The sequence below is a fragment of the Microtus oregoni genome, unplaced genomic scaffold (genome assembly GCF_018167655.1).
Source record: "Microtus oregoni isolate MIOR12 unplaced genomic scaffold, Mior012 000016F_ref0000370, whole genome shotgun sequence".
NCBI lineage: Eukaryota > Metazoa > Chordata > Mammalia > Rodentia > Cricetidae > Microtus > Microtus oregoni.
Genome location: NW_024543075.1, coordinates 30,231,137 through 30,244,498, shown reverse-complemented (window position 1 = coordinate 30,244,498; position 13,362 = coordinate 30,231,137). Strand labels below are relative to the sequence as shown.

Sequence of the window (13,362 nt, the reverse complement as noted above, 5' to 3'; positions counted from 1 at the left end):
AGACTCTGAGAACAAGGCTTTGAGAGGGCACAGGAGCTGTGGGTGTGTGCTGAGGGAGAGGGACACAGATTGGTCCTTTGTTAGGGTATCCAAGGACGGCTTCACTGGGGAGACGAGAGTGTTGTTGAAAGAGAAGGAGGGGCATGTCATAGTGAAGAGAAGGAGGGACGTGTCATGGTGAAGAGAAGGAGGAATGTGTCATAGAGAAGAGAAGGAGGGATGTGTCATAGAGAAGAGAAGGAGGGACGTATCACAGTGAAGAGGAGGAACGTGTCACAGTGAAGAGAAGAAGGGACGTGTCATAGAGAAGAGAAGGAGGGACGTGTCACAGTGAAGAGGAGGAACGTGTCACAGTGAAGGAAGAGAAGGAGGGACATGTCACAGTGAAGAGGAAGAACGTGTCACAGTGAAGAGAAGAAGGGACGTGTCACAGTGAAGAGAAGGAGGGACATGTCATAAGGAAGAGAAGGAGGGACTCGTGTCATAGTGAAGAGAAGGAGGGATGTGTCACAGTGAAGAGGAGGAGGGACGTGTCACAGTGAAGAGGAGGGACGTGTCACAGTGAAGAGAAGGAGGGATGTGTCACAGTGAAGAGAAGGAGGGACGTGTCACAGTGAAGAGGAGGGACGTGTCACAGTGAAGAGAAGGAGGGACGTGTCACAGTGAAGAGAAGGAGGGACTCGTGTCACAGTGAAGAGAAGGAGGGACGTGTCACAGTGAAGAGGAGGAGGGATGTGTCACAGTGAAGAGAAGGAGGGACGTGTCACAGTGAAGAGGAGGGACGTGTCACAGTGAAGAGGAGGGACGTGTCACAGTGAAGAGAAGGAGGGACGTGTCACAGTGAAGAGGAGGGACGTGTCACAGTGAAGAGAAGGAGGGACGTGTCATACAGAAGCATATATGCAAGGCTCCTGCGCAGGAGCAGTAGTGAGCCTAGGCATCAGTGGGATGAGCAGGGGAGCTGGTTCATTGTTCTGCCCTCCACTCCTGCTCCTCCTTCTTTGACTTAGGTTTCTCAGCCACAGCATCCTTAACCACCTGGACTCCATTTCCTTCATTTCCTTCCCATCTCCTAGTGCTCTGTGAAGGACTCCTGTGTTTGTGGGTGAGCTAAGAAGCCTGGTTTCTGTAAACTACTCAGAGAATCAGAGAATAATAACTTGAGTCTATGGATCCTTCTGGAAGTCCCAGTCTCTGAGAAGAACATATTTTGAACTTACATATGGTACTAAGTTGACCAGATCCTCAAAACAACAGTTTCAAAATGTCCAGGTTCCCAGAGTGATTAGGAAAAAAAAAACCTGAGACAGCAGACTGTTATTAAAACCATTAAGAGCTTCCAGATGATGCCTGCCACATTGGCTCAAGTGCAAATGAAACCAGGTGACATGATGATGAGGGCACAACGGTGACCAAAATGGCCACTAAAGTGTCATGGGACAAGCATCTGGTAATCAGCTCCAATTGCCTTGTTAACACAGCACATTTCAGGGAAGCTGAAGGAAGCACATTCCTCTGTGGGGCCCAGTGTGACCTGCATCTTCTTTTCTGCTTTCTCCCCAGGCTGCCCTGCGTCGGTTGGCTGGGGTCTGCCCAGAAGGCCTCCAGGACTCTGACTTTCAGCAGCTGGTCCAGCCTCGGCTTGTGGATTCCTTCCTGCTGTGTAGCAACATGGAGGAGAGTTTTGTGTAGGAGAAGAAGCACACAGTGGACACTCCTCAGAACACTAGCTCTTCTCGCCTCCTTATTTATACGTAATTTATTTTTTTACATGAAATAGAAAGGGAAATCTTCGTTAGTGAGGAAAGGAGGTGGGCCTCGGGAATAATTAACCTTCCTTCCTCCCTCCCTCCCTCCCTCTCTCTTTCTTTCTTTCTTTCTTTCTTTCTTTCTTTCTTTTTTCTTTTTGACTTCTGCAGCTGTGCTGGTGCAGAAGTTGAATTGTGTCAATGCTCACATGACAGGTTGTCACAGGTGATTCATTCCCCTTGTGATACTTTCTCTCTTTTCAGTATGTACTCTTGCCTAGTTAAAAACAAAACAACTTTGAACCGGGGTATTTTAACTACCTGGCATTTTTAAAAGCTAGTTTTACTCTTCAAAAATTGAAAGCAAATTTCACAATTGGAAATGCTTTCCTTTAATAAACAGAACTATGGAAAATGTGTCCTTTTATTTTATGTTTGAATTGTATTTTAAACTCAGTTTTTGCTTCTCATGGTTCCATGCCGCAGAATCTTCTCCAACAAAGTACAGAGAGAGCTGTCTTGGTTTTACAGGTACATTTAAAATGTGTTTCTGAAGACACTTCATCTTAGTTGCCCTTAGTTCCTCCACCCTGGTGATCTGTCACCTCTTGGTGAAGAGTCCTGAGCTGAGGTACAGTGCCTGATCTTCTACAGAAGGCTTCTGAGAAGGGTAGTGTCTGAGTGACCTGATACGAACAATTTCTCACCAGCTCTGTCTCCAGTGTCCTCATGCTCACATACCGCAACTGACTCTAGTGACAGCATTCGCCCCACAGAAATAAGCCTTTGACCTCCTCCGTGAGCTTCTTTTTCAATATCCTTGCTCAGAAGTAGTATACAGACTGTGAGTCCTGGGAGTTATGATGTAATCGTGTGTGACCTGATTATTTGTGTGTGTGTATGCGCACGCCATGGTATGTGTGTGGAGATCAAAGGATAACTTGTGGAAATTGTTTATGCTGTTCTACTATGTGGGTCCTGGGAATCCAACTCAGGTCATCAGGTTTGGTGACAAGTTCCTTTACCCTTTAAGTCATCTTGACTGCCCCATGAGATGATTTTATAAAGTTCAAGAAAGATTTATCAAACACCAACTTATTAATGTAAATGAATTAATCTAATGCATCAGGTCCTAGACTAAGCGTCTAATATCTCTGTTATCCCTCATGATAATCCTATGGTCATTCATCACTGTATGCAGATATATTACTATGCATGATCATATTACTGAATCACTTGGCTGAGGTCAGAGGCTTGTAAGTTATGCTGGAATATGAGTCTGGCAGCTTCTATTGCCAGAGCCATTGTTGTTCCAAAGTTCCAAAGAGAGAAGTGACAATAATGATAATAGTGGGAAACATTTGCATGCCATTTACCATGTCCTGCCTTTGAAGTCTCTGTATTAATTTATGAATATATTACTATTGATCTATATATTACTCATTTAGCTACTTTCTAGCTAGGCAAGGTCACTTTACAGAAGAGGAAATAAACTCTCCTCTCTGCTCAGACAATGGAGTTCAGACACCAAGTAAACAGCTTCTGATACCCTGTCTGAAGCTCACACAGTTAGGAAGGAAGGTTTTTATTTTTAAAGGACTTATTTGTTTTATGTTTATGGATGTTTTGTCTACATGTATGATGCATCATGTGTGTGCAGTGCACATGGAGACCAGATATTCTGGGACTATAGTTACAGATGACTGTAGTCACCATGTGGGTGTTGGGAACTGGATCCATGTTCTCTGCAGAACAGTAAGTGCTCGTAACTGTGGAGCCATCTTTCCAGTTCCAGGAAGAAGGTTTTGGATGTATCTCTCTGAGTTAGTTGTTTGGGTATTGACACTTTTCACCATCTATCAACATATGACTTATTAATGTCATGGCTGACCTCATCAGATGAGTCTTTAAACAATGGGAAGGTACCATGCTTGGAAGTTCAAAATGTATTATTGGGAACAAATATTTTCAGTTATCTTATTTGGAAAGATAGTTTCACTTTGTTCATTTTTTAAAAAAATATCTTTCCAGATGCCTCAGTCTTAACAGTTACACTTTGTCTGTCAGTTAATCTTTTGACCAGAAGTAGTGGGGAAGTGGCTAGATCATAATTCAGTCAGGTAGCTTCCCCTTCTTAGAACTTAAAGATACCCTTATATCTCAGTATAAAGCAAAAAGCCTTCAAGTTTGGTTCTCATTTTTGCTAGTAACAGTTCCAGAAACTAAAACAGCACTATAAAATTAGCATTATCAATACTAGGTTAAGAATATTCCTAAGTAAAGATATTACTCAGATTTTGAAGTGTGGTAGAATTCAATGGGAACATAGTTGGTGGTGCTGTCTTTTTTATTTTATTTATTTATTTATTAAAGATTTCTGTCTCTTCCCCGCCACCGCCTCCCATTTCCCTCCCCCTCCCCCAATTAAGTCCCCCCCCCAGCCCGAAAAGCAATCAGGGTTCCCTGTCCTGTGGGAAGTCCAAGGAACCCCCACCTCCATCCAGGTCATGTAAGTTGAGCATCCAAACTGCCTAGGCTTCCACAAAGCCAGTGCGTGCAGTAGGATCAGAAACCCATTGCCATTGTTCTTGAGTTCTCAGTAGTCCTCATTGTCCGCTTTTCAGAGAGTCCGGTTTTATCCCAGGCTTTTCCAGACCCAGGCCAGCTAGATACCCTCCAATGGAAGAATGGATGAAGAAAGTATGGAATATATACATATTAGAGTACTACTCAGCAGTAAGAAACAAGGACTTCTTGAATTTTGCATACAAATGGATGGAAATAGAAAACACTATTCTGAGTGAGGTAAGCCAGACCCAAAAAGAGGAACATGGGATGTACTCACTCATATTTGGTTTCTAGCCATAAACCAAGGACATTGAGCCTATAATTAGTGAAGATCCTAGAGAAGCTAAATAAGGTGGTGCTGTCTTGAACCTTGGATGTCTACTGTTACCTACTGTTACTTGTGTACCATTAGTAATGTCATCAAGTAGAAATATAAGTCACACAAGCAAATCTTCAGTGCTATGAAAATAGCCTTGGCCTTTGAGAATTCCTAACAGGATATTGTGAATCCCTGGAGATTGTGGGCCCCACTTTGAGCATCACTGTTTTAGGAGAACTGTGCATTCAGTTAGTAAGGAAACTGGAGTGTGTGTTGATGGGAAAAAAGTGATTTTCTCATAAACACATAAATTGAAAACTTGGTGGGTTGCAGGTCAAAACTTTGTTCATTCTGCAGGCTAGTTGGTCAGTAAGGCAGAAATAGCTGAGACTAAAGGAGTATGTTGAAAAGTTTTAATGTAACACTTGTGATTTTTTTATGTATATCAGGCAAGGTTATGGTAGGAAACAGAATTTAACTCAGTTCAAATAAAAAACTTTGGCAAAAGGACTACCTGAGAACTAGCAAGAGGAGTGCAGGGAGCCACTGGAGACTGTTGAGCCAGCCAGGCATTAACAGTAGACTGCTCTTGGCAATCTTGGGCAGAGGGTCACATGAGATAAGAGAGTTGCCACAGGCCAAGGGAGCAATTGTTGGAGTGAGAGACAGAGACTCAGCCATAAACAGAAGTGGAGAGCATGGGCAGAAAGGCAGCAGACCGGATACATCAGCACTCTGTCTTCCACCTTCTGATCACCCACCAGAGTCTCCTGTTGCCTAGTCACCTGCTCTGGGTGCCAGATGATGAAACATTCAAGAATTGAGAAGAATGGAAGAATAATAGAGAACACATCTGGGTTCTGTGGGACAGTGGTCTGTATTCTGTCAATTATATTTTAAATAAATGCTGATTGGCCAGTAGCCAGGCAGGAAGTATAGGCAGAACAACCAGACAGGAAGTAGAGATAGGTCAAGGAGAACAGGAGAAATCTGGGAAGAAGGAAGTTTCTTCTGCAGTGCTGGCCCAGCCACAGAAGAAGGAAGATGTGACTGCCTCGCCGAAAAAGGTACCAAGCCATGTGGCTAGCATAGATAAGAATAATGGGTTAATATAAGTTATAAGAGTTAATAAGAAGCCTGAGCTAATGAGCCAATCAGTTTATAACTAATGTAGACCTCTGTGTGATTTCTTTGGGACTTAACGATTGCAGGAACCGGGCAGGACAGAAACCTCAGACAACAAATGGCATGCCAACGTGGGGCTGACCAAATCTACTTAAAAGCCTGAGAGAGCTTGGGAAGTTATTCTAGATAAAAAAGAATAGAGTTAAGCACAGATTGTTGATTGCAGCATTTTCAGGTGGCTCTGTTTACTGGAGTCAAATGCGTCTCACTTAAGAGAGGCTTCCTGATTCAGCTTTAGGTGTAAAACTTTGCAGCTCTTTTAAGAGGTCCTACCACGAAACACTTAAATGGTGTTGATGAAAAGCATGCTTTTTGGTGGTAGCAGGGACCTTGAAACACCATAGAGTTGTGTCAATAAATGTGGCTCAGGCCAGTACCTCTGCCATGAGGCTGGAATCTCAGAAAGCTAAAGAATGGGCTGGATCCAGCCATCAAAGCCACAGCTTTAATCCTCTCCATATTGCTTAGCAAATTAAAGACTCACATGGTCAAAAAAAGAGAGATATATAGTAAAGAGAGATTCAAAGATGAAGAAAACCTCTAAATGTTTTACAATGTGTTAAAAATATATGCACGCTTGGGAGAGAAAAGAAAAAGAATAAAGTCCTTAAAATATAAAAAAGAGAGTAGTCGGGTGTGGTGGAACACACCTTTAATCCCAGCACTTGAGAGGCAGAGGCAGGTAGATCTCTGTGAGTTCAAGGACAGCCTGGTCAACAGAGTGAGTTCCAGGACAGCCAAATATACACAGAGAACCTGTCTCAAAAATCCAAAAATTAAAAGTAAAAGTAAAAATAAAAGAAATAGAGGTTAAAATAAAGCCATGTAAAGATGAAAAATACAGAGAGAATCTTGATATTGTATGTTATTATGCTCTCTTTGAATTGCTTGAATGCTGAGGAAGGAGCAGCAGCTACTAAAAGATACTTGTTTATAAATGCTGCTGAATTAATCCAAAGTAAACATGAAAATTATTTCAGAAAGAAAACATGGAACTGGGAATAAATATAATTTAATAAAAGCAGAAACACTTGATGACTCCTGATTATTGCCAGAAAAATCTCTTTACTCTAGCTTTGGACAAAAGGCCAAAGACAAATCAAGATCAATGGCCCACACTATTGATTCCATTTCCAAGTCACCAAAAGACTTGGATAACAGCTGTATTAATTTTTTTTAGATATCTCCATTGATCCATTTGTAGAAGTTCTGTTTGTGCTCATAATCTTATTATATCCTTCATGGTCACTTTTATTCAGATTTCTTACAGAGATTTTGGGGGGCTCTTTACATGATTGATAGAAGCAGAAATGAAAGGATATATTTTTATGTGAATGTGACAATTTCATTTTATCTGAAACATATTTGTATCATGGGAATCTTCAGAGATCTAACTGGAAGTCCAAAGAAAAATCCATAAAGTCTTGTGAGTTTATATTCAGTTTTTGTCATCATTCAAAAATAAGATTCTTATCAGTTTATGGACATTTTCTTTCAGGATCATGGCCTCTCTCCTTTCTAGCTTGAGACTGAATCAGTCCCAGTATAGGCAGAATCCACTGTCAAGTAAAACAACAACTTTTGTCACTGTAGGGTCTGGTGACCATGGATGGCAGATGGTAGTCACCTTGCAGATGGTTGAGGTTCCTTCAGTATCAGCCCTCAGGAAAGGCTGAATAAAGAGCAGCTCTTGGGATATGAGCTCCACTAAATGTTTCTAGCTCGGCCTTGATTTCTCTGAATCCACACATCCCTTGAGGAATGGGATTGGGAGGGGGTTTGATAATTTAAGGGTGCTCAAAAATTTTATTCTTTAGCTCTCAGATTTTATTCTTTAGATGTTAAGATTTAGTGATGGGCTCATACCTCCATTTCGGAGTCTACCTGGGGGAGTTCCATTTAGATGGCTTGTCCAGAGGACACATCACACAATCAGCTAACTCACAACTTAATTTTTATTTGATGCTTTTGAACAAAGGACTTTTGAGAGAACGTCTAAATTTTTTTTTAAAAGATTTTATTTATTATGTATACAATACAGTTTTCTGCCTCCATGTATGTCTTCACGCCAGAAGAGGGCACCAGATCTCATTGTAGAAGTTGTGAGCCACAATGCTGGGAATTGAACTCAGGATCTCTGGTAGAGCAGTCAGTGTTCTTAACCTCTGAGCTATCTCTCAAGCCCAAGAATTTCCAAATTTTTAATAAGTTATTATTGCTTGTTTGGTTGTTTGTATGTTTGGTATATGTGTGGAGGATACACATGTACATGGAGGACAGATGCTGATACTGCTGTCCTCTATCACTCTCCACCACCAGTTCAGCTTGACTAGCTGGGCACCAGTGCAAAGCATCCTTTGGTCTCTGCTGCTACAGCACTACTAACATTAGTGCTGTGTGTTGTAGAATATTATTGTTACAAGCCACCTTTGTGGGGTGACTTCTGCTGCATTCTATCCATGTCAAGTTTGGATGAACCAGGGTAGGGGTGCGTGGATTAGAAATATTAGGTGGGAGGAACAGAGATGCTAATTAACCCAATTAAAAAAATGGGGCACTGAACTGAACAGAGAATTCTCAACAGAAGAAGTTCAAATGGCCAAAAGACACTTAAGGTCATGCTCAACCTCCTTAGCGATCAGGGAAATGCAAATCAAAACAACTTTGAGATATCATCTTACACCTGTCAGAATGGCTAAAATCAAAAACTCCAATGATAGCCTTTGCTGGAGAGGCTGTGGAGGAAGGGGTACCCTCATCCATTGCTGGTGGGAATGCAATCTTGTGCAACCACTTTGGAAATCAGTGTTTCGGTTTCTCAGGAAATTCGGGATCAACCTACCCCTGGACCCAGCAATACCACTCTTGGGAATATACCCAAGAGATGCCCTATCATATGACAAGAACATTTGTTCAACTATGTTCATAGCAGTATTATTTGTAATAGCCAGAACCTGTAAACAACCTAGATGCCCTTCAATGGAAGAATGGATGAAGAAAGTATGGAATATCTACACATTAGAGTACTACGCTGCGGTAAAAAACAATGACTTCTCGAATTTTGCATGCAAATGGATGGAAATAGAAAACACTATACTGAGTGAGGTAACCCAGACCCAAAGAGATGAACATGGGATGTACTCACTCATAATTGGTTTCTAGCCATAAATAAGGGTCACAGAGTCTACAATTGGTGAACCTAAAGAAGCTAAGTAAGAAGGTGAACCCAAGGAAAAACATATAGTTATCCTCTTGGCTATGGGAAGTAGACAAGATTGCCGGGGAGAAAAGTGGGATCTTGGGGGTGGGGTGGGATGGGGGTAAGGGGAGATGGGGAGAGAAAAGGGAGAAGGGGAGGATGGGGGGAACTTGGGGAAAAAGGATGATTGGGATAAAGGAAGGTTGGATAGGGGAGCACGGAAGCACAATTCTTAGTTAAGGGAGCCACCTTAGGGTTGGCAAGAGACTTGAACCTAGAGTGGCTCCCAGGAGCCCAAGGTGATGTCCCCAGTTAGTTCCTTGGGCAGCTGAGGATAGGGAACCTGAAATGACCCTATCCTATAGCAATACTGACGAATATCTTGTATATTACCATAGAACCTTCATCTGGTGATGGATGGAGATAGAGACAGAGACCTACACTGGAGCACTGGACTGAGCTCCCAGGGTCCCAATGAGGAGCAGAAGGAGGGAGAAGATGAGCAAGGAAGTGGGGACCACGAGGGGTGCACCCATCCACTGAGACAGTGGGGCAGATCTATTGGGAGCTCACCAAGGCCAGCTGGACTGTGACTGAAAAAGCTTGGGATAAAACCGGACTCTCTGAACATGGCGAACAATGAGGGCTGATGAGAAGCCAAGGACAATGGCACAGGGTTTTGATCCTACTTAATGTTCTGGCTTTGTGGGAGCCTAGCCAGTTTGGATGTTCACCTTCCTAGATACGGACGGAGGGAGGACCTTGGACTTTCCACAGGGCAGGGAACCCTGACTGCTCTTTGGACTGGAGAGGGAGGGGGAAAGGAGTGGGAGGAGGGGGAGAAGGTTGGGAGGAGGGGGAGGGAAATGGGAGGCTGGGATGAGGCGGAAACTTGTTTTTTTTTCCTTTTCTCAATAAAAAAAAAAAAAAAACACCAGAAGGAATAAAGGACCTATAAGGAAAACCTAGATACTATGAAAAAAAAAATAGTGTGAGCTGTTGCAAAAGGTGTACAACTATGAGATATGTTAGGAAAGATGAGTTGAGAATAAATATCTTTAAAAGAAATGTATTTTTCACTCTCATATTAAATCTGTAAAAATAAAAAAAATAAAATAAAAAAAAGAAAGAAACACAGAGACATAGGATAGTACTGGGAGGGCAACTCAGCAGATGCTGACTTCTGAGCTCAGCCATATATAATTTTCATATGCCTTTATACCCAATACAAAAGGGAGAGTGGCAGGTGACTGCTCTGACATAACACAAAGGACAACCAGAACAGTTACTTGCTTCAATACTTGAGACATCAAGAGATATTTCCTGAGTAAAGTATCTAATGTTTGGAGCAGTAAACACACCCTAGACCAAGTATCCTGTCTATGTCAAATTGCCTATTTTAAATGAAGGAGCACAGGAGTATGCTTGAATTCTCTGACCTTCGATCAGGGTGGAATAGACACACCTCTATGGAACATCTTGATGTCCAAAACATCAACTAACCACACCCTAGGTCAGGATGTATAGCTACACTTGTTGTCCACAACTTTGAAAGCGCAAAGATAAGCTCAAACTCGCTGACCTCTTGTAAAGACGGAACAGGCTCACATCTGTGTGTTCCCTGACAATTCCTTCTTTTTATTATATTTAATAAAGCCTGTGGTTCTGCTACAGAATAGAAGGCTGTGCTTGCCTTGGGAGTCATCTTCCCATTATCAGGACTTACCTGTCATGGGTACATATATTCTGTCATGTATATTATGTCTTAGGTTACCTGAGGGGAAAAGGATTTTACCCATCTCTTGCTACCAGCCTCTGTAAATAAAGGGTTACGGAAGAAAGCATATCTAAATGCTGTGCACCTTTGAGCCAACGTTTTGTCAAGAGAGTTTACTGACAACTAGATAATAATCAGATAATGCTTTGTCATGTACATGCTCCTATGGTTGCAATATCTCCTAATAAAGGAGTAGAAGATGATCAGAGGTGGTACTGTATTTTTAAATTGATCTAGGATGTCTATAACAGTTTTCAGTTACGATCAAAATCCAAATTTGTCTTATTAAACATATCAAATCTAATGACTCATTGGCAATGTCAAAATTCTTTTAGAGAAGCTCTAACCCTTTACTAATTAGTAGATACTTCATAATGAACTAAAGCATTTACAGACATTAACAAGTCAATATCATAAGTCTAGTGGAGAAATTAACAATAAACATGCTATTTGTCAAATCAGAGTTCTCTTAAATCTGTTCCAATCAGAAGACAAAAAAAGGTTTCTGTGATAGATGTGCTAGGAGTCTTTTTTCTCTCCTATAGTTCATCAGCATTGCTGTTTCTAAGATTCTAAGGAAAGTCTGAATTTTCCCAGTCTCTGAGCAACAGCAAAAACCTTTATGTCCTTCTCCTGATCTCTGACAAGGAGATTCAGTCACTCTTTGCCTCCGTAAAAGTGTTCCATTGTTTTAATACGTCTCTTTCCCTCAGAGGGGAAAATTTTCGGAGGTCTCAGTTTTCAGGTCTTTTAATTCAACAGCCGATTTAACACCATACTTTAAAAATGAGTTCTATGTCTCAAAATATAGTATGGACAGACTGTCAGACATTCAGTGTCCTTGGGTCATCTCCAAAGCAACAAGACACAAGAAGGTCTGCAAGTTTGTGCAGTAAGTCCACCAAGAAGCTAGGAATCACCAATCATCACCACGAGCTTCCTTCCTTCCTCAGACTGCAGCATGATGGCCTAAGTCAGGAACACTGATTCAGGAACTTCCTTCTCCCTTTTCTGTGAGATCATTAGTGACTGCAGTGTCATCAGGGCTGGCATCCTTCTGCTGCACACGTCAGACCAGATGTTCTGGAAGCCGTTGTGCTTCACTGTCCTCCTGTGAAAAAACACGGACATGTATAGTCTAAACCCCATATTAATACAGGGTAAGGTCTTCTCTATAATCCAGTGCAAGGGTCTTTCCCCCCTGCCTTAGCAAAGGTCTCCTTGGTGCCATCATGTCAAAATCTCTCCGTGGTAGACTGCTCACGGGTATCCACATTCAAGCAGTTTAGAGTGAAAAGGGCATGGTTTAAGGCATTATGTGATGACTGAGGGTATAATTCCCTGGATTTTATTGTTGGTAAACTGTCTTGACAAAAACTTGGCTCAAAGGTGCTCAACACTTAACTTTTTATTTGCAGAGGCTGGTAGCCAGAGATGGTAAAAGCCTTTTCCCCGGCAATATAAGACATACCACACATGACAGAATATATGTACCCATGGCAGGTAAGTCCTGATAATGGGAAGATGACTCCCAAGGCAAGCACAGCCATCTATTCTGTAGCAGAAGGACAGGCTTTATTAAATATAATAAAAAGAAGGAATTGTCAGGGAACACACAGATGTGAGCCTGTTCCATCTCGACTAGAGGTCAGAGAGTTTGAGCTTATCTTTGCGCTTTCAAAGTTGTGGACAACAAGTGTAGCTACACATCCTGACCTAGGGTGTGGTTACTTGGTGTTTTGGACATTAAGATGTTCCATAGAGGTGTATCTATTCCACCCTGATCAAAGGTCAGAGAATTCAAGCATACTCCTGTGCTCCTTCATTTAAAATAGGCAATTTGACATAGGGAGTGGCTGCCTACAGGATGCTTGGTCTAGGGTGTGTTTACCACTCCAAACATCAGATACTTTACTCAGGAAATAATGCCTTGATGTCTCAAGTATTGAAGTAAGTAACTATTCTGGTTGTCTTTTGTGTCATGTTAGAACAGTCACTTGCCTTCCCCCGTTTTGTATTGGGGTATAAAAGCATATGGAAATTACACATGGCTGAACTCAGAATTCACCATTCAGTATCTGCTGAGTTGCCCTCCCAAGTACTATCCGATGTCTCTGAGTTTTTTTCTTATTTTGTTCCTCCCACCTAACATTTTTAATCCACATGTCCCTACCCTGGAACATACGAACCCACTGTAGCAGAACAGCAGCAGAATTTACCCGAAAAAGGTGGCTTACCACATATTATTTTAAGTCTGCTACTTTTGTTTATGCTGTAGAATATCTGTTTTATAGCATAAGGATGTGTTGCTTTTGTTTATGCTGCATTTATTTAACTCTGTGAACATGTGATTCTTTGCCTATCTAGAAGTCCTGATGGTTTAATAAGTAGCTAAATGGCCAATAACAAATCAGGAGAAAGGATAGGCTGGGGTGACAGAAAGAGAGAATAAAGAGAAGGAGCAATATAGAAGAGAAGAAGAGGACATCAGGGGTCGGCCACCCAGCCATGCAGCCAGTCACAAAGTAAGAATGAAAGCAACATAGAGAGAAGCAAGATAAGGATA

At 41.8% G+C, this 13,362-nt stretch overlaps 1 protein-coding gene across 1 annotated transcript in view; it reads left to right on the top strand.

Annotated features, from left to right (window-relative positions):
* Positions 1 to 2,161, top strand: part of Insc (INSC spindle orientation adaptor protein) — a 110,154-nt gene extending 107,993 nt beyond the window's left edge. Inside the window, exon 13 of the mRNA XM_041666940.1 lies at positions 1,564 to 2,161. Coding sequence (XP_041522874.1) covers positions 1,564 to 1,692 — 129 coding nt within the window. The 3' untranslated portion in view covers positions 1,693 to 2,161. The remainder of the gene's footprint in view (positions 1 to 1,563) is intronic.
* Positions 2,162 to 13,362: the final 11,201 nt, after the last annotated feature.